This window comes from Colius striatus, chromosome 7, assembly GCF_028858725.1.
Source record: "Colius striatus isolate bColStr4 chromosome 7, bColStr4.1.hap1, whole genome shotgun sequence".
Classification (NCBI taxonomy): domain Eukaryota; kingdom Metazoa; phylum Chordata; class Aves; order Coliiformes; family Coliidae; genus Colius; species Colius striatus.
In genome coordinates, this window is record NC_084765.1 from 22,482,631 (window position 1) to 22,504,044 (window position 21,414).

The 21,414-nt window shown below is 38.7% G+C and overlaps 1 protein-coding gene across 4 annotated transcripts in view; it reads right to left on the reverse strand.

Moving 5' to 3' along the window:
• The window catches only part of MYO5A (myosin VA), a 100,960-nt gene that overhangs the window by 11,851 nt on the left and 67,695 nt on the right, over nucleotides 1-21,414 (reverse strand). The window contains exons 19-32 of one of the 4 annotated variants that reach the window (XM_061999274.1): nucleotides 20,394-20,605; nucleotides 19,372-19,528; nucleotides 15,661-15,900; nucleotides 14,883-15,131; nucleotides 13,716-13,809; nucleotides 12,894-13,042; nucleotides 12,060-12,173; nucleotides 9,772-9,915; nucleotides 8,950-9,003; nucleotides 8,212-8,439; nucleotides 5,525-5,625; nucleotides 4,910-4,990; nucleotides 2,810-3,008; nucleotides 1,189-1,263 (exon numbers count right to left, since the gene is read on the reverse strand). In XM_061999274.1, the coding sequence (XP_061855258.1) occupies nucleotides 1,189-1,263; nucleotides 2,810-3,008; nucleotides 4,910-4,990; nucleotides 5,525-5,625; nucleotides 8,212-8,439; nucleotides 8,950-9,003; nucleotides 9,772-9,915; nucleotides 12,060-12,173; nucleotides 12,894-13,042; nucleotides 13,716-13,809; nucleotides 14,883-15,131; nucleotides 15,661-15,900; nucleotides 19,372-19,528; nucleotides 20,394-20,605 (2,097 nt within the window). Of the gene's footprint in view, nucleotides 1-1,188; nucleotides 1,264-2,809; nucleotides 3,009-4,909; nucleotides 4,991-5,524; nucleotides 5,626-8,211; nucleotides 8,440-8,949; nucleotides 9,004-9,771; nucleotides 9,919-12,059; nucleotides 12,174-12,893; nucleotides 13,043-13,715; nucleotides 13,810-14,882; nucleotides 15,132-15,660; nucleotides 15,901-19,371; nucleotides 19,529-20,393; nucleotides 20,606-21,414 lie in introns of all 4 variants that reach the window. The other 3 variants (XM_061999273.1, XM_061999276.1, XM_061999275.1) reach the window with 3 other exon arrangements.

Sequence of the window (21,414 nt, forward strand, 5' to 3'; positions counted from 1 at the left end):
AATCCCTACTCTTGCAAGAAAGCTGTATTTTTCTTTTGAAGGCGCGCTTCCCAGAAATCTATCTTTGAACAGTTCTGTGACCTATGGTAGTGCATTGATGAAATAACCAACAATTAAAAACAGGTAAGTCTTTCTAAAGGAAGCAAATCCTCAAGCTTAAAAAAACCAAATGTCACTCCAGGTCAAGGGTTTGAAAGCAATTTAAAATAAAAATGTTCTTCTGTAAGCATGATTCTTCATGGTACTGATGACAGCATAAGGGATCATGAGCTCCATACTTCATATTCATATTCATATTCGTGAAGGCCATGCTTCATATTCAAAGTAGTGTTCCACATTATAACAGAAATCCTGTTAATCACACAATATACCTATCATGAAGTATAACAATTTCTACTGAAATTAATTTAAAAAAACCCAAAATATGTAAGTCCAATAGATTGTTTTGAAAATATCAGTAAAGGAATATGATTTCTGAACAACAAATATGTGAGGAGGAAAAAAGTTCTTTCTGTGGCTCCTCTGAACACATTGAACAGATTTCACATCTCATTAAGATTTGGAATCTCATAAATTATATTCTCTCAAGATTACATATAGTGCTATCTCAATTTGTTATTTTACCATAGAAATAGAGTACTATTGCCAATGTTATCCTTCAGACTTTGTATTTGAAAAAAAATATCAAAAGGTTTGGTATTTTGATTCTGATAGATTTATTCACTCCAGATGTCAGTGCTGTAAAGAGAGCTATGAACAAATGCAGGCTGTGACTGGATTGCAGGCATTATTCACCTTCATAAGTGTCTGTATGACCAGGCCTCTGGTTTGTTGAGCTGAATTTAAATATATAAGTTTCAAAGCAAGGAGTGGTTCAGAAAATTGAACATCTTTTGCATCACATATCTCTTTTTCAGGGCAGTATTAAGCAGTGTTTGAAAATAAACTGCTTTGTTCGCAGTGCAAGGCTTATATTAGTAACAAAACTGTGCATCAAAAAGAGAGACAGGTTACACAGAGGACACTAAGACTAACAAAAAAAGCAGTAAGGGAAGTAATTGGAATTGTGAAGCTCTCTGAAGGGGATTTCCTTTAAGAGGGAAAAAGGGAGGCAGCCTGTTTTTCAATTAGTGCTCCAGAAATAGCAAACAAGACAACAGAGATACAGGATTCACGTGATCTACATACAATCATCCGCTTGTAAAGTGAAATCCGGTAGGACTGATACTTCTTGGGATCATCTGCATACAACTCCCCATAAAACTGTAAAAATAGGTACAGGATTGGTTTTCCCCTGCCTTTGAGACACTAATGCTTCAGCAAGCCCTACATAAATTAAATTAGAGTAAAATAAGATCAAGAATCTCTAATTTTTAGGTAGTCTAGTCCTTAGTTGTGATGCTCACTCCAGCTTCTCCCAGAGAGAAGTTGATGTCTCTTTTAAAAAAAAGCCAGTAGCCTGGACCTTTGTGAGAACTAAGACAAGACACTTTCTCATGCTAATCAAGATGGGATTGCAGTGAATATGGCAGTTCTAGCATCACATCTGGAAAGCCTGTACATTATTTCCACTCTAAAGCTAGGAGTGGAAAAGTCACACATTCCAGCCTTTGAATGGACTTGCAGTGTTCCAACATCAGAAGTGAAACACTAAGGAATGAGTCTATATTTAACAAGTAAAATTACATTCACTGTATTTGAAAACAAAGACAGCTCCTCTGGGATGTAATTACATGACTGTGTGTTGTCTTAGGAACACAGAATGTGATGAGTGGGTCTCTTGAGGGGGAAAAAAAAAAAAAAAGAGACCAAAAATCATAACCTGTGAGTAAGCAACAGGAGGGAGCTGTCAGAAATGGAAACATTTGACATTTACCATTGCCAGCACAAGACAGCTGCTACTGAGGCAAACTTATCATATACATTGTTTTCCAAGGCCTATTCACTGAATTGTCTTAGCACCAAAGGTTTTGAGGAAAGCATCAGATAAGAACCTGAAAATGGTAACTTCTATAAACTAGGTAAGCAGGAAAGACTACACCTTGTCTTGTTTAGAGGAAGCAACGACACTCAGAGCTGGGACTTTTCTTCCTGAAGGAGCATGGTTCCCTTTATTAACAAACGTGATAAGCCAACAATATTCCAACATAGGACTCTTTGGAAAATTTCCCCAGAGTTTCCCCAGCCTGCACATGATGAAGACACTCCTTTGCAGGAAAAGGTAAGAGGTTTCACTCGATCTTTCCTTCACACAAAAATGTGGTGCAGAACACAATAAATATCAGTTACTAGTTGAGTGACTTCTAACCAAGTTTCTTTCTCTGGAACTATTTCATTCTTCAAAACATATTGAATAGCTGGAGCTCATAACACAGTGAGCTGTGTAGCTTCAGGCAGGGAGGAAGGAAATAGGAAAAAAATTGCCATTAAATAACTGAAGAACTGTATCAGAGTTTTACAATAAAATAAACAAACTATTGTATTTCAGAGGGAACACCACTACTTGGCAGTAATATTTCTTTATGAGTTCCCGGATATCAGTCGTTGCATTTAGCAATGATTAAACTCATCAGTTGAAAGCTGGGATCCATGAGCTTTCTCTATGCCACAAACCTAGAACAAATTCCCTGAAACATTATTACTTCACCAGCAATCGTTAAGTTTCTCTCTCCCATTACCTGACTTACAAAAAGTCCCCACTGCACTCATGCAGTTTTTTGCAGGAGGTTGTGATCTGAAAACTGAGAACGTGGAGGCACAGCAAGCCTGTAAGTCCCCCAGCCCGCTCCGGCAGCATTGCTTCCCTTACCAAGTTCTCATTAGTCAGGCGAGTGATCTCATGCTGTAGACTGGCTTCAATGCGAGCCTCTGGAGGTAGCTGCAGATTCTGTGCCAGGAGCTGCTGCTGGCGATTGTTTTCTTCCTTCAGACTTTGGATCTCACCTCGCAGCGACTCCAGTTCATTCTCGTGGCTCTTCTTCTGCGACTGCAGCTGAGACTCCAGCAGCCTAAAGAAGTTGAGCAACAGTTGCGTGAACACACTCAGCAAGTTACATCCCCAATTCTCAGAGGGAGTGTAAAGCTTTAGCTGCTGCTCAGGAACAATTAGCCATGGCTTGCAAAGGAAATGAAAAAGGCAGAGTACTCTTTAAACCCTTCAGTATGCCTTCTAATTAAATTAAGCTTGCATGATCAAAAAGTGGAGAGAAACTAATTGTGACACAGCTTTGCATATCCTTTGTGTTTGAACACATACTGTGTTTGGTGCCACTGAGAACATGTAGCAATAAATGTAATGCTAAGTCTTCACAGATTGTCACTGCTTTTAAAGGGGCTTAAAAGAGGTTTTACCTCTAATCAAACCTGTGTCAGATGAAGAAGACACTGTGCTCGCTTAAGCTGGGACCCTATGACATTAGCAAAGCAAAATCTTTTCAGAATTAACTCTGTTAAGTCAGAAACCATTTAACTGCAAACGCACAGAAACAATCTTTATTTTTACATTAAAACTTGCATTTTGCAGAGGGTTGTCATTAGTGCCCAGAAGGTTAACAGCAGAACCAAACCCAGGACTGGGATCCAGGAGCTCTATCTTATCCTCACCACAGACTTGCTCTTTCCCCTTGGGCACATCACATCTCCAAGGTTTCCCAAGTGAAGTGAGGATATATACCTGCCTCCTTCTGAGCAGTGCTGTGGGGACTTGGTCCTGCTTGCAAGGTACTGTCCAAGTGCTCTGACTCACCATTTCGTATACACACACACAACAGGAAATGACATTACTAGTGACTGCTAGTGCTCAATTAGACAATCTTTCAGGGTTTAAATATGCATAAGGCAGGCACAATTATTAGTAACCAGACTGATCAAGCACGCAAAGGCAAACAGTCATTTACCTGCATTACTCTGCCATTTAATGTTAAGTTTCTTGTCTCTGCAGTGCTAGGACAAGAACCAAAAGGCACAGAGCAAACACTCACATCTTGCCCTGCAGAACGCTTTCTTTAAGTTAGACCTTCACAGGCTTACAAAAGTATTACATGTAGAATTTGTTAGCACGAGAAAAGGAAAACTTTAGTTAGTAGCATTCATTGGAAAATACCTCCTTCTGTATGCTACCAAATACCAAATGTGGCTAGTGAAGATGAGCACTGCTCATCCACTGAATTAGTTGCCAGTGCAGGACCAGGAACCATTTGGAAGTCTGGGACACATGGGTGGATCTAGAGCCCAGATATGCACACAGAGCCAGAACTGCACTTCCTCACAAGGCGAATCTCGCCCATTCCCTTACCAACACAGGACCTTTGCAGCAGCTGCAGTGGCTGTGCTGAGGCTTTGAGCAGTGCTGCGATGAACTACAGATTATGTCTGTTTGGCGGTTATTCTGTGTCTTACGTTTTGAATCTGGCATGGGGAGACATGGGAGGAGAATGCTCAATTTACTGAACTTAAATCACAACAAAGAGAGTAAGACCAGTAAGTATTTGAAAGTTGCCAGTATGCTGAAGCTACGCAAACAATAGTTTTACAATTATTATACTTCTTTAGGCTGAAAAACCATAAAGGAGATTAATTTTGCCATATAGGCAGACAAATAATACATAGCTACAAATCTCTTCCACTTGTGGAGCTTCTGGTATTTTACTTTTTTCCTGCAAAGACTCTTATAATTTATGTATTAGTTTTTGCACCTTCTTAACTTTTTAAATGATAAAACTTGACAGGTAGAAAGGTGTGGGGACTAAGTTTGAGGCAACTCTTTAATTTGCATAATTTGTGATTATTTTTCTTGAACTGTTAAAGCAATAGAAACACTGTAGCTAAAGCAAACCCACAGCAAGGGGCATGGTTAGCTAGAAAGGAAGAGGCAAATGAAGAGAAAAAACATTCTGAGAAGTCTGGTAACCTGTTGGCTTGTTTTAACCCTTCATAAACCAGCCAAAGTTCTCCATCCTCATTCAGCATATGATAGTCCTGGGGAGATTGCCTTTCAAGAAAAGTGTTTAAAAAAAATACAAGAGAGATATGTGATGGTGATGAGATGACATGTTAAGGACATTACATAGTAAATTACAGTTATTATAAAAGAGAAACAAAAAATGCTCTAAAACAACCTAGCAAATTGATTTTGTTTATATGTACTTGTTCTTAATGACGAAATTCAATTCTTGTTCTTAGCCCAGGGGGTTACAGCATTTCATGCTATTACAATAAATGTATTACAACAGACTACTGTGACAAAAGGTAACAAGACAGCATGGGGAATGGCACCCAGTTTGAGCAATGTAACAATTAAAGGCTAAGAAGGTATAAATCCAGAAAGCTTGATTTTCCATTTCCCCATTGTTTCCTAATCCTTTTAAATATTGCATACAGTAACTTTAGTAATCAAATAAAATTATAGCCCTATCTGTAAGTGTTCTCCATCTAGACTTACATGGGGGAACTCACTGCATATGATATACACAGCATGTCACAGCAGACCCCAACTGATGGTAGATTAAATAAAGAGAACTTGTACCTGTTTGTTTCCTTCAGTCCAATATATGCCTGTGCTATCTCTCCTTTGTCTTTCATCTTTTGTACATCTTCCAAGAGGATTGTAGAATCTGTCATGGTATTCTGGAGAAAGAACAATGAATTCCAGGGTAAATTTAACAATGTAATTGTCCTTTGAATCCCTGTTTTTATCACTTTACCCATGCAGAATACTTATTCTTGAGTAGCCACATTAAAATTACTGTGGTAACTGAGCAGGAGGTTGGTCCATAATTTCTATGCCCATCTGATGCATCTTTTAAAATGAATGTGTGCAATATGGTCAAATATCAGTCTGTCTAGTAAGTGGGAACATGTGTTAACCTCTTTTCATTTGTTCACCATGGAAAAGGAACAAAATAAATTGAATGAAATGAAGAATTTGCATTTTATTTTAAATTACCAGGAATAGCTGCTCATACTAAAAGTTAAGCAGCTTAATTTTGTGAGCTCATTTCTATTAAGATTTCTTAAATGTAGCATTACCTGTAGTCCTTCAAATCCCATAAATAAGGTCTACTGCTCACTTCATATATCTGAAGTACTCTGCCAATGCAGGAAGTAATTTACAAGGGCTTGAGATTTTTAAAGTTAGGTATCATCATAATACCATTTTGTTTGAGTTTTGAATGGTTACTATGACACTTTTGCTTTTCTTCACTAAAACTTGAAATACTGAACCAGTTTTTACAATGACCTTGGCCATTCTGATCTGAGTAACTGCTGTGGAACAATTACCATGCAACCATAGGGCTTTACTGAACATAAAAGATGGAATTCCAACTTTTCAACTTTCAAAACAGTCAAATGCTATTTTCCTGAGTAAAATTTTGCAAAGTATTTACAATAACGACTTTGTGGATATAAGTGTTGGAGTCTAGGTCTTTATGCCTAGTATGATTTGTGTTAGCTAATGTGAAAACCAATAAAATACGTAAGCTCCTCAAAGAATTATTGCCAAAATCCTTATGAGATCTTTGAGATTTTTCTGATATCATTTTATTACATAGTAAAACTGCTATATCTCACCTGCCAAGCTATCAAGCTTGAGCAGTCTGAACATATTTATTATTTCATGCTCACAGAAAGCAATGCTAATTACTCTTATATCTTCAAGAATACCCTAGTTACTGTAGTTGTATTCATTTAGAGTCAGTTCAGTTTCTCATACTCCTAAATACTATGTGTTCAACTACAGTTCGTAATCAAACGTTCAATGAATCCTAATATCTACAGATCACACTATGAGTCCTCAATGCTTGTTGCATGTCCAGGGTAACCAACACTATAGAGTATGGTAGTTTTTCATACCACAGATTTCTGCTTTTTGGTGTGAAATCTCTGGATTTTGCAAGTTAACAGAGATCTGATTCCTGAATCACAGGGCTGCTCTACCCTCCAAATACACTCAGCAAGACACATTGATTGAGCTGCCTAGACCAATTCCTGACTCTTTCCTTTCATGTTAAAGTTACTATAAAAGAACAGTTCAAAATTGTTAAATCTGCTTGTTTTGGAGTAACGTGTTCCCTTGCACAGATCAGGAAGATGGGAATACAGGGGACACAGGCAATGAGGAAGGGTTTTCAATAACAGCAAAGTGCAAGAACAACTTCATATACACATAGGTTATTTATAAGAGGCAGCAAAATGATAGCTTGAGTATTGCTGAGGGGTTTTTTTTTAGCATTTAAGAGTTCTGGTTTATAACTGTAGAAGAAAATGTTTACCTTATCCTCCTGGCAATCAAATTGGTTGGCAAGAAAGAAGAAAAACAAATCATTAAAAAAATAAAGTCTGTCTGTGCTGCAGCTGTCCAGCCTAGCAGGCAGAAGCTATCTGCAAACTGGCTGTTAGCCATCCCACGGGTCACCTTCATATTTCCCTCCTACTCACAACCTCTGTAAAAACAAGGCTTGTATACCACCACTGCTGAGAATAAGTTATGCAAGGATTTACTATTCAACTATTTCTTTACAATGTTCTAAATATTACAGAAAAATGAGCTTTGTTTACTTTATAATTATTCATTTAAAACAAGATATGTACACCCTCATGCATCACAGACTTTGAATTTACTTAGGACAAATATAAACAAATATAACTTTGCAGTAGCAAAGGAAGGATGACATCTGTTCATTCTTTGCTACAGTTAGGAAACAGTAGATAGCTCAGTTCAGCAGCAATGGCTAATGCCTGGATTTATGTGATGCCTTTTCAAGTTGAATTACTCTAATTTTCAAAGCTATTACTTCCCTCAGTATCTCATCACACTTAAAGATTTTTTAGAAGATATGCATTTCAGTGATTGTAATCTGCTCTTCTCCACACAACCACATAGCATCCATCAAGCAATAATACAGAATTTATATACTTCATAGGTCATCTTCATGAAATGTTATTGATTTGCAATCATCCATGACCCTGCATAGACTTAGAAGAAATTGTTCCCTGCACCTCCTACCAAACTATTAATTAAAAAGAGCTCCTGAGAACTAATGGAGATTTTCTACTCACTAGAGAAATGATACTGCTCCAAATGAGAATAATTTCTGCATTGTTAAAGAAGTATTTGCTTCTGCCTTTTCAAGTACACTGTTAAATTAAATAGAGCACGTGAGTCATGCAGTGTAACTTTACTACACAGTGCACCTGCTGTCTCCTCATTACCTTGGGTTGAATAGCCTCTTTCTGGCTAACGAGCTGAGACCTCAAGATGAGGACTTCTTCCTTGCGAACTTCTAGCTCTTCACTTACTGAAGTCAGCTGATCCAGGAGGACCCTATATGCAGGGGCACCTGGAGCAGTTACCTCTGGAGACCTTGTTTCTGTGAGCGCCTTCTGCAGCTCATTCAACTCATTCTTCAGTTTTTTATTCTCAGATTCAAGTTCTTGACGCTGCAAGAAATAGGGACAATTTGGTCATCCAGAAGCACTCCAACATGCTTATAAAGCACAGGTACAAAACTATGGATAGAAATGGTAAAAATAATGGGTAACAACAACAAATCAGTCTCTCCAATATCCCTCCCCTCTTGGCTGTGGTAAATAGTGCCCAGGAGGATTTCACTAATAGGGACAGCCTTTTGTCTGAAGTACAAAATCAGAACAGATATATATGAATCATACAAATATGATGGGAAAAAAAACACCTATCTTTCTCTCCTCTTATTCTCCCCTTAATAAAAAAAAGTTCACAATAACTAGTGGTCAGCAGACAGAGGATTCTGCATCATTCTGTGGTATCAGGAAATATTTTTATTTTTAGTAGTCTGCAGTGTGTATTAATTTAAGTAACATGTTGGAGAAAAAGGGCTACATTGTATTTTTGTTCAAATTAACTTGCAAGCTGTACAAAATGTTTCAACAGAGAACTCTCCCTGTTTTAGGGGATCTTTTCAGAATTACCTTGAGCGACTCATACTCCAACTCTGCACCTCTTATTGGAGGCCTTTCCTCCTCCTATGAAAGAACAGAGACAAGTGTAAAAAATAAAATTCCAATCCTTTCTATTACTTAATTTAGTTGAGGCAGGAAAAGGAGACTAAAATATTTTTCTATAAAAATGGAAAGCACTCATTCTGATACTGCTGAGTACTTTAGTTTGAATATTGGCATTCTTTCTTTTAATTTACTTATTAGCATGTGATACATAATTGGTTAATATAAATCACACTACTGTCACTAGTAATGAAACAGAGCAGGATGAATCCCAGGATGCTCAAGAAATTCACTGGCAGAAGAATAATAAGAAACAATTGCCAAAACTGGTTTCAGATTTTTGTAAGTACTTAAGGAGATCAAATCAGAGGAGAATTGCAAATAAATCTGCTTAACGTGTCTGATCCCAGCACTTTGGCTCTGCACCCTGGTTGAAACACTTATTCTGCCTAAAATGACCAATTACTCATTCTCCCCATCATTTAGGCAGATTCCTAAATATACTGCTGTTCCTTAATAAAACCAGCCTGGGTTTTTTGGTGTTTGGGACTTCGCTTAAAAAACCCCAAGCACTTTATCCTTCATGTTAACTTCCATCAGAGGATGTAAAAGATCTTGGAAATCTAAATAACTAGTCCTTAGTACTAAGCAACAGGCCTAAAACTTTTTAAATAAAGCAAGCATTGGAGGACGATAAGGTTCAGTGGAAGCCAGTCAGCATTCACATAGCTCTGTTTCACAAGAAGGGATATTTTAGCATCAGCATTTGATCAGCTAGAAGGAGTCCACCTTAGCTTTAGCACGGAGAGCCTGTTCTTCCTTTCTGTCCAGTTCATCCTGCAGGGATTGCTTTTCTTGTTCCAGCTCTGTAACCCGTTTCTGCAGCTTGAGGAACAGAGACATATCCAATGGTGCCTTTTTCTCACTTGGTTCCTGCTTTAGGAAGAACAGAAAGAAGTCAAGAAGTATTCACCCTCCACATCACAAAGAAGCACTACAGTGAGTAAAGATGGGGCAAAGAAAGGAACACAGAAATGTTGCTTGATTCTGAGAGTTGACTACTAGAATCTAAAATATTTTATCAGCTGTCAAACACTACTTTTAAAAAGGATCTACTAGCATAAAACATATCTAAGCCTAAAACCTAGCAAAAGAAAGCACTAGAGGCTACCTAGCAGACATGAGGTCTATAATTCAGCATACCTTTTATTCTTACTTGTTTGAAGGGGTAAAGGAGAAAAAAAAGTCTGTGGTTAGACTCACCTAGAAAAACTGTAGAGGCTTTTTTTAAGTTTTAAATTATTTCTACAGTAAGATCTTCAGATACAGAGAAATCACTGTGCAGATCGTAGCTGTACAGGTTAGTTTAGTGGTATGAAACAGAGCAGATATATTTTATGCCTTTTTCTTTGTATTATCCTAATTACACAGCCTGTTCTAAGCCTAGTCTGGTAGCTTTTTCCCTAATTTCTGGGCGAGGACCAGCATTTGTAATCTGAAAGTGCATCAGAAATTGTTCATCAGCCATTTTGTACTTTATGTAGCAAGAAGATCAAAGCATTTATTATGAAGTGCACCATAAAATTCTGAAGCCTAGAAGAGGAACTAGAAAATTAGTATTAATGACTGTAGCAGACAGGCAAGTACAGCCATTTCCACTTCATCTTCTACTGTTGAGTCACCAATGCTCAGGAAAAAGAAAATAGACTTTTGAGTTTTCTGACTTTACTGGTTTGCATAGAGATGGACCCTATTTTCTCATGTAGTTTTGTAAAAGAAATTAATCTATACCGTTAATCAAGTGTCAAACTGGAGTTTGAAATCTTAAGGGGTTAAACAAATACAGATTCAATCTTCTCAGTGTTGTCTTTATGCTCAGTCTTATGTAAGTTCACTTTTTAATTTCTATTGTAAAACACAACAGAACTGTTTCTAGAACAGCAATTAAGTAAGTCTTTAGCCAAAGGAAAAGATGACATTTGGCTCATACGTGAAATCCAATCACATGTAGTTGCACTGTCCTTTTCCTGACTATCCATGAAGGCAGGCACATTTTTCTGAAACAATTATGCAAGGTGAAGAATCTAAGTGGGAAGGCACATTATGAAAGAGTGTGTAGAGAAGATGTCAGCATGAACGTGTCAGGGTACATGAATTCATAGGAGAAAATAATTTTCTGCGGAGGCTTTTCAAAACCAGCAATGACAGCCTGTAAAAAGCAACTGTGGAGGTAGGTAACCTAGAGAGAGGGCATGTGAAGCGAGCTCTGTGGTGGCTTACAGCTAAGAAGATCTCTAGAATGCACAGAGAAAGCTTTGCACCTAACAAACTGCCAAGAACAGTCAGACCACCAACCTGATGGCTCTTTGCCGTGTTAGCAGTCCCACTTCTTTGGGAAGGGGCAAAAGGGTGAGTTATCTTAGAAAATACTCATAATGGATTGGAGTGGCACTACAAATTATTCATGACTGTTAATTGTTAGTAATCTTTCTAGGATTTCAAGGAGTTATCTTTCTGAAAATGTTTAAATATCCTGGGATTTGTATCACTGCAAATTCAAAGGGATAAGTATATTCTTGGAATTTTATTCATTGCTATGAAATAGAAGAAAAATGTATCAAGATGAGGTTCTTATCCCTACCAGGGAACTCATTCCATGTAGCTATTAAGAGTGTGGCCAGCCACCTTGCCACTTCTAATCCTTGAATATACAGCATACAGATTTTCAGGAAGTCCCATGGCTTTCTAAATTCCCACTTTGTGCTGAAAAACTGATTGTGCTTAGAAACACTGGCAAGAAAATGTTTTACAGATGCAAAACAATTGGATGGCCAAGTGTCTAGTCTATGTTTACTGTAATACAGGAGAACTCAAACCATATTTTCATGAAGTCTTTTTACATAGGACCACAACTAACTAGAGAATGAGTTGTTTTCAAAAAGGAAATGGAAAAAGTTGGATTGAAGCATTAGATATCTTAATATAAGGATAGGGTGTTCACAAGCACAAAGAAAAAAGGAGATAGAAATGAGCTCAACCACTGATTAAAGAAAACTTGTGGGGTTTTTTAACATTACCTCCATCCTCACTGGTAAGTCTTCTGCTTCTGTGATCTCAGAGCTAAAAGTATACTCAGATTCATTGCTACTGTGAGTTGAATCTGTTCTTTTGTGTCCAGGTTTGGGGATGTTCTGGAGGGCAAATAAAACAAATCAACAGCACTATATGGTTTTCCCTATGCCTGTCTTCACAATCTATAATTTAGCTTATAACATTTGGTGTTATTTCATAGCTGCCAAAACGTTTAAGAGAAGATTTTTTTTATTCTGATCTCTCATGCCACCTAAAACCTACAAAATGTAGTCTACAATCAAATCTATGGAGAGAGGTCAGATAAATTACTGCTGCAGAAAGCAGAATCAAGAAACAAGGCAGCATTTTTGTGGGATAGAAAAGCTCTGTTTACAGGAAGTGCAGGCAGCAATTCTCTTAATTTCCCAGCCATTGTACTGAGAAACATTTTTTTCTTCCTGCCACATAAAATATTTCTAGAGGTACTTAAAATTTCACAGTGGAAGAATGTGGTACAAACAACCCTAGCACATGTCAATAACTTCAGGGCAAAACAAGGGAGAACAGCACGTGCAATACCACCAGCAGTCACAGCAGAAATGTTGCTTTCTCCACAAACATGAAAATAAAAAGTAAAAAAAAAAATCAACAAAAAATTTTAATTGTATTTGTTTTGGCTGAGCTAATCTAATTAATCAATATTTAAAAGGACAAATTCCCCTTTCAGGTACAGGTCTCCACACAGCTGATGGCAGAATCAGTTGCTAACTTATACCACTAGATTCTGCCTAAACACATTTGTGACCAGCTTTCGGTTTCTCAGCTCTTTAGGCACTTACCACCATTAAGTTCATTTCATCCTTGAGATCATCGTAGCGCTCTTCCAAACGGCTGAACTCATTCAGCAGGTTCTGGTACCGTAACCGCTCATCGTTCAGGTCTAGCTCGAGCTGCTTCGTTTCCTCCACTAGCTTCTTCTCCATCGCCTCTGTCAAGGAGAACAGGAGCCAAAGTGAGAATTCCAGTCCTACCTACCATGCAGTGAATCCATCCTGGAGGTAAAGGCACATGTCTGCACTAGGACCACAGATGGTGAAAGTGTTTGCTGTTTGTAGCTTGTGTGTGGTATCTGTGCTTCTCTAGGCAAACATGAAGCCAAACATATGAAGGACCAAAGCACTGTTGTGGTAACCACAAAAGAGTTCACTCATTCAAGTTAGCTTTTCTGCTAATACCTTGCACTAGTAACTAGCCCAGTGCTGTGTTATGCAAAAAGCAACATGTGAGCTGCATTTTGCCTCAGGCACACGGACCCTCCTCATCACAACTGCCTCCATAGCACCCTTCTCTTCAACTCTATGTAGTCACTGCAGCCAGAAGAGCTGCACTAGATTAACTGTATTAAATATCAGTCTTCTTTTTAAAATGCTTTGTAACAGCCATCCTCATTAAAGACCCTAATCCCTTAGTGCTTAATGGAAATTCAAACAGTAAATAATTCTGATGCATGGGAGTTCTTAAAACAAAGAAATTAAACTGTTAAACTAAAAAGGAATGCAAACTAAGGCAAATTAGCCCAATTTATGCAGTACAGTGTTGATTTACAAGGTAACGTGAAATAACTTTTACAAGGGAATCTGAGTGAAGAGAACGGAGCCAACCTGTTATTTCCCTCGCCTGGTCGTGGATGCGTCGGTTCAGATCCTCCTTTTCTGTTTTCAGCAATGTGTTCTGCTCCTTCAGCTCTGATACCAGCTACAGAGACAATAAAATATTTGATTCAGAATGAGGTTCATCTTTCACCAGTAGCTCAAACAGCCACGACATCCTTGTTGCAAGACTTCAAATACTTAAACTTTTCTTCAGAGAATGAAATCAGTGAACTAAGTTATGACCTCTTAATTTCCCAAATTACATTTCTTAAACATCCCACTGCAGATTCCCCTGTATATCCTGCACTCAGTTTCTGATCAGATGTCAAAAATGCCTTGAACCACTCCACTGTGCCATAACATTTTTCAGTAAGGTCTCAAACATGTAATTAATTCCTTAAAACATAAATATTCCTAAAACAGGAACAAACTTGGTAGCTCTCTTGTATATTCCATTACATTGGGTAGCACCATAATGTAATAACTTGCCTCTGACCAAAAGTTGTGCCACTTGAACCATGCCCAGGTTTGCCAGGTACTCATTTGTCTCTGGTTATGGTTACTACGCATTCACTTTGCTTAATCAGTTAAGATCTTTCCTTATGTTTATCTGAACTTGAAATGTATGACTGCAGCATCACATCATGATGGAATGACACTTCCAGTATTGAAAACTTTATGGCTAATGCAAAGATGAGGGGTTAGTCAAAACCTGTTGAACTAGACTGTGCACACATACATGTGTTTAACAGGCTAATTGTTTCAGTGAGGCAAGATATAAGCAGGGACCTGTGAATACTATATATGGGACAGATTTCTGATACCTAGAGAGTGTAATCATGAGATAAGTAAAATTATTTCCTTTTATGAATGTTCTACCTCTGACTAATTGAGGAAGCTTAAGTATTTGGAATACTTTCAAGATATACTTCCAGTATTGAAATCTGAACAGATTGAATACGTATATTTACATACATCATCTAGATTTAGCACATTCTTCTACTATAGGTATAGTTATTTAGGTATCAAGTCTATTTAGGATTGTACAAGTATAATATTGCTTAAAGATATTGTAAAAGCACCTGCTACACAACTGAAGCAATTATGCCTGGGCAAAACCTGAGTGTACACCAGGTCCCTACAAATCTTCTCCTGTATCTGAGAGTGCATACTTGCCTGCTCAGTTTCATGTTTGTATTTGTCTGCCCATTCCTCAATGTTCTTCTTCTCAGACTGAGTCTGGTGCAGCTCCTTCCGCAGCTTGGCAATCTCCTCCTGAAGGCTGAGGACACGGTTGGTTGCATTCTTGGCCTCCTCCTCACTCATCCGAAGCCTTTCCACATCACTCCGCAGCTTCTCTGTCTCCGTACTGTATGTGATCTCCAGGCTGCTCAGCTTCTCCAGCAGAGATTTGTACTCTTTGTTCTTTGCAAAAGACAATACAGACATAGCAGCTGTTGGGGAGGTTCTGGTTTAAGGGAGCTTTTTAGTTCCCCACAGAATATACCCAGACACGGAAGCAAAAGAGCAGCTTCCCCATTTCTAAAAAGTTTCAGTTTGTTTTTTGCAGAGTCACTTAAGGAGGTGTCAAAACAGTTCAGTCTCTAAGCCTTCACATTAGCATCCCAAACTAACATGAGACATGGAGCCACATCACACATGGTTACCTCTGCTTCCCCTTAAACAGAACAACTGATGTGCTTCAAATGAAATACTGATGGCAAGGGAGCAGATGTTTTCTCTCAGTGCTCCTGAGACACATAAACAGATGCTTTACTGCTTCACTTCTGCTGTAGCCTCCCCCTTTCCCTTCTATCGATGTTCTTCAGACTAAAAGAGAACTGATATCTTAACAGCGAAAAGTCAGTGCATCCTTCTGTGAATGCCCACAGTGCCACAGAGAAAGGCGATATAAGATTTCTAAACACTTCCCCTGAGGCCAAGGAGCTTTTACCTGCTCATCAATTTTTCGCTGCAACTGCATGATCTTGTTCTCCAAGCCAATGTGAAGCTTTTTGTAGCGCTCTACAGATCGGGCCTCTATCTTCAGTTTCTTTAGCTCCCTCTTGGCCATCATGCGTCGGTAACAGCATTGCAAATAAACAATTGCCTTCAGGGTCCTACCGTAGTGCACTCGAGCCAGCCAGCCTCTTACATGTTTCTGAATAACAACAGCCTTGTGCTCCCGAAGCATCTACAGTTAAGAAAAACACACCACAAGGGGCATTAGAGTTGCAAACTACAGTTGCTCAGTAAAACAGACTCCATCATGAGAAGTGTAAAGATGATTTACACAGAGACAATTTAGCGTGAAAAGAGGTCTTCCGGTGAAGAGGAACAGGAAAATAACATGGAATTAATTTAAACAAAAAAGAAGAGGAAAAACCAACAGGAATAAGGAAGATGACAAGGAATAAAATTAGAAGGAACTGGAAAGCAAAACACGGAACGACAGAACTGGAAGTATACTGAAGAACCAGGCATTCCTTTGTGTTGATGTCAGATCCAAGCTAATTACAAAAATATATGGTACCTGTTGCTAAGATTGCAAATACAGTCTTTTTTTTGTTTTTACTGCATGTTGATCTTGAAATGCTTTAGAATCATTGACATAACACTGCATGGGATTGATCGATACAAAGTTTAAAATTACCACACTTGATATGCAATGCAGCGAGTACAGCAGAACCCAAATGAATTGGATCAGCTGTTTAAGACAGCAGTCATCGTCTAGCTGACCAAACTACAAGTTCCAGTCATTTCTTTTTCATTATCATTATTTTTTTTTTATTTTAACATATCTTAGACTTACTAGCGTGGAAAAAAATCTCAATTTATTCTAATCAGAAATTTTATATTGTAATAATCCAATTTATTTCATGGCAGAAATTTCAACCACAGTTTTGAGGTGTAAGAGAACCCCAACAAAACACTAGGATTTTTTTTTTTTTAAATATTTTTTAACAGAACATGTTCAAGAATGGCAGCAGCCTTCATCAGTGTGTTAGCCAGAGACTTCCACTAGGAAGAGTCTACTACATGTTTTTGGATTGTTCACCTACTGATTTAGTCAGAGATCCCCCAGGTCTGGAGCACCTGAATTCCTGCAGACCACAATTATATTCAGAAAGCCTGACCAAACCCACAAGGCTTCCAGAACTCTGAAAAACTCAGAGTTCATCTAATAAAGTTTCTGCAAATCAAACTGTTTGTTCTTAAGAAAAAAGCTATTTAAGATTTTACATTACTTCTTGCATTTGATATGGCTCATGTGCAATTCACATTCTTACACCAATTTAACACAAAGCTGGTTAGACAAACTGGTAGGGTAACAACAATTTTATTTTAAATGTGTTAACAGGGCTATATTTCCAGACCAATGAATTTAAAATGTTCACCTCTGAGAACTGTGCCATAGAACTGACAAGATAAACTCAGCTTAACTTTCCATCACATTTGCTCCAGCTTTAAAGCTATTTCCGGTATGCTACCTTCCAGATTTCCTCTCCTAAGCCTCTTTCAAAAGGTTGATATTTACAGTCTTCAGAACCACCTTGTCTTTAAATGATATTGCCTGTCCTCCTGTCCTTTTTCTCTGGCCCATCCATGGCCACTCACCACTAAAGTCTCAGGATTATAAGATAGGCAAACTTTCTCCCTTAACACTTATTTCTGAAGAAAAAATGAGACTTGAAATATCAGCACACGGTTCGATAGCACACTGAGGTAAGGAAATAGCACTCTCAGAAGTACAGCAAGGTCAAAAGCCAAAGTCCTGACTGCATGTGTGCAGTCAGCATTCCTGCCTCCTTATTACACGTTTCCAGAAATAGTCCTTCAGGTTACCCACAGGTGCCTGAACATCTCGAATACATCTAGCTTTCAACAATTTCACTTCAAGTTTGAAAGCAACAAGTCCCATGAAATACCTCCATTGTGCAGGGATAGTCCTCATCTGCCAGTCAATTCTCGTGCCCATGCAGTTCAGGGTGGAAACAATCCACTTCAACATTAAAGTGAGAGGATCACAAACATTACTTAATTTACCTATATTTCCTAGGAAAGCTTAAGAAGGAACTAAACTCCTTGTTAAGCTGAGAAGCACATCGCAATATCTTAGGCAGAAGCCTTCCCCAGGATGTTTGAAACAGATGATTCAACCATTTTAAATTCCTTGTATTAGTCATGTGACTGCAACACATGCCCTTTCTTCTAACAACAATAACAGGCACCTTTCACAATCCTGACGATCACCAGGTGTACCACGCATTATTTGCAGAGTCACAGCACAGCCCAGGTGTGCTGTCACAGGGCGGACTTTCAGTTTCACTCATTTCAATCCTCGCAACCTTCAGAACAACTGTGTTTCTCTTCCCATGGCACGCACAGCCTGTGCTTCTCTCTCTGGCCATCCCTGCATCTCAGCTTTCACCTTAGGAGACCAATGGTACACAGCACACCTCAAAAGTGCCCTTGTCAGAATTTTATCTTTCACTGTGGTCAACGCTTCATTGCCTGAGGGGGATAATCCCTGTCCAGGAAGTCTGACCATCCCTTACAGGGATCCCTCCAGAAATCTGCCATCTCTATCAAGAGGGAATATAACCTGTTTATAAAACTCTGTGCTACAGGACAGATGGGGTGTGTATTACTCGTGACAAATTTCAGGCATACAGAATCACCTCCCTTTTTCTTACAGGATGGCTTCTACTCCACATACTGCTGTGACCTATGTCTCACTGTCACATTTGTCAGATCACTCGTAAAAACATACCTTACAGAATCTCACAACATAATAAATGATTTGCAGTAATGAAAATGCTAAGAATTCCAATAAAAAAGCAAGTAGATATTTTCACAAGAGAATAGCCAAGCCAAGCATAGGGATTTTACTCCTCAAGAATTCTTATCAGGGATTACTTGTTTCTGAAATTTCTGGTTAGTATACGTTAGAATGCTGTAATTTAGACACATTCACATGTGATTGTGTAGGTGACACTAACACAAATGAAAAATATACAGAAACTTCAAATATAAGAGAGAAACAAGTGGAACATAAGCATTAGCTGGCTTTAGGTTATATGCCTTCAATATCTACTTTCTTGGGATAAAAAACAGCCAGCTAACTTTTCAGTGAAATATAGGCTGACTTTTTAGCCTAGTTAGAACAATTCATGTAGACAAAAGTGCTATAAAACATGTTGGCATTCTGTAGTCTAACCATTTGAATCAGAATTCTGTTTCCAGCCCTATTGATGTGAGCAATACTGATTTAGACTCATGGAGGCACATTCACACAAGGCCATTTTCAGTATTTAAGTGCCTTGACATTCCACATCACAAATGAAAACGTTTTCTCAAGAGAAGTGCAGTAAACATTCATTAGATTCTCCACTGACTGCACTGAAAGTATAGGTTGACTCAGATGACAATGTGAATATCTCTAAAATAGACTAGTTCATTGATTGCAGCATCAGATCTTTCTAATTTCCAAGTGCTGTCCATGCTCTGATATTTCCTATCCATGCTGTGATATTTTCTTTGCACATTATGCATAACAGCACAAACATTTTGGGTTCCCAAGGAGGCAACACAGAGCAGCTTTGTCCGGAAGGTACGTGGAAATAAAGCTAGAGTGAAGAAGTAAAACAATGTGATTTCTTACCATTTGGTACTTGTTTCTGGCCATGTAACCTCTTAAGAGAGCCTGTAGAGCAATAGTAGCAGCTCGCATGCACTGGTATCTTTTGCGGACCACATACATGCGCTGGAATTTCTGAATAGTGATGGCAGCCCGTGTTCTCCGCAGGAACTTGGCATAGCTATGCAAAAAAAAGATTACCAATGAATTGTCATTATTTTCCAATGCTTGAATACTACTCTTTTACACCCTATAACTTTACCTTCTTTCTCAAGAGCTACATTTTCTACTCCAGTCTCTTCCTAATGTTGTCAGTGACACAGCATATTCACTTGCTATTCTATAGTATGGCAGTACAAGAGAATGAGAAATCAACAGAAACCTTGCAAGGTTTTAGAAAAAAATGTTTTTACTTCCTCTGAGAACTGTGCCACAGAACTGACAAGACAAACTCTGCTTAATTTTCCATCACATTTGCTCCAGCTTTAAAGCTATTTCCAGTATGCCACCTTCCAGATTTCCTCTCCTAAGCCTCTTTCAAAAGGTTGATATTTACAGTCTTCAGAACCACCTTGTCTTTAAACGATATTGCCTGTCCTCCTGCCCTTTTCTCTGGCCCATCCATGGCCATCCCTCAGAATTCAGTCTAAAGAAGTGACTCTGATGTATCTCCTTTCACAGTTGCATTCCATACGAGGAATGGCTTCTCCATCAGGACAGACAGACCCAGCTGGGAGGGCACAAGGAAACTGGGCACAAAGGACTCAGACAAGAGTCCCGCTTTACCTCACCTGCAACGTATCTCTGAGTACTGCTTGTACTCTGCTCCCCCTAACAACATACTGTTCTAAGCATCACACAGTCAGGGTGCTACTGTCCTTTCAGGAAGGTCAAGAACACGTGGGACAGACACACTCATGATACTCAATCCTTCACTTCCTCTCAGTCAGAACAGGAAGGGGAGAACAAATGCATCACATTCAAGTGTTCTACTTAAAGGGACGTGAGTTGAGGCTGGCATGGGTTTTCCCAGGAGCATTGCTTACCATCGTGCTTGGTAGCCTCTGACATATCTCTGAAGGGTGATGGCAGCCTTCCTCATGCGCACGTACTTCTTCCGCATCAGCCAGCCCCGGATCGTCTTTTGGATGCGGATACAGGCAGCTCTCAACTTATCTGCCCTTATTTTTTCCAGATAGGCTACTTGACCAGCCCGGAAAAATATTTTTGTCTTACCAAACTGGTACTTATCCTTGTCCTATTTTCAGAGGTAAAAGAGGATCGGTTACAGTATTAAATGTTAGACGAATAAAAAAAAAAGGCATGAAGGGCTAAATGAAAGTACAGTTAAAGAGGCAAAATTATCTCAAGTAAACCTAGACTTCTATTAAGTAGTGGAGGAGAGCATTTTCTCTGTATGACTCCATTAACAAATTAATAGAATAAGGCCACGAGCACAGCCTTGTATAGTAACGTGAGATTTTTGCTGTGACAAGAAAGCCACAAAGATTGAGAGACGTGGAAGGCTACAGGAGGTAACAAAGGGGCTCAGAGGACAAAGGCAATACAGGCAATACACATGTACAATTTTGTGTTTAAGTTGTAGATGACTCCTCTGAATGGTCCATCTTCAACCACCTTGTGCAGCACAAACAAAACAGCTACGGCTTCAAACATGTGCACAGTGTTCATCGCATCAGCACTAAGCCAGAACAAAGCATCTCACTGCTCCTCAAACACATCTGAAATCCTAGAACTAAAACAGAAAAGGTGTAATGTTCTATCTCTGTAGGCTGTAGCATTCCTTGGAGGGAAAAATTGAGAATATACAAGGGTACACTGAAAAAAAAAAAAAATTGATGATTTTTTGATGTTAAAAGAAACAGCAGTCAAAGAGCTACAGCTTAGGATACATTTAACACTGTAAACACAGACACATGCATATAAACCAAAGATTCTAGTCAGGTGCACCCAATGACACTGAATTTAAAAATCCAAGCCCCAACCTGCCTGCATAGTATTTACTTCTTTGTTTCCATAAACATCCTAACATTGGCATGGTACTTG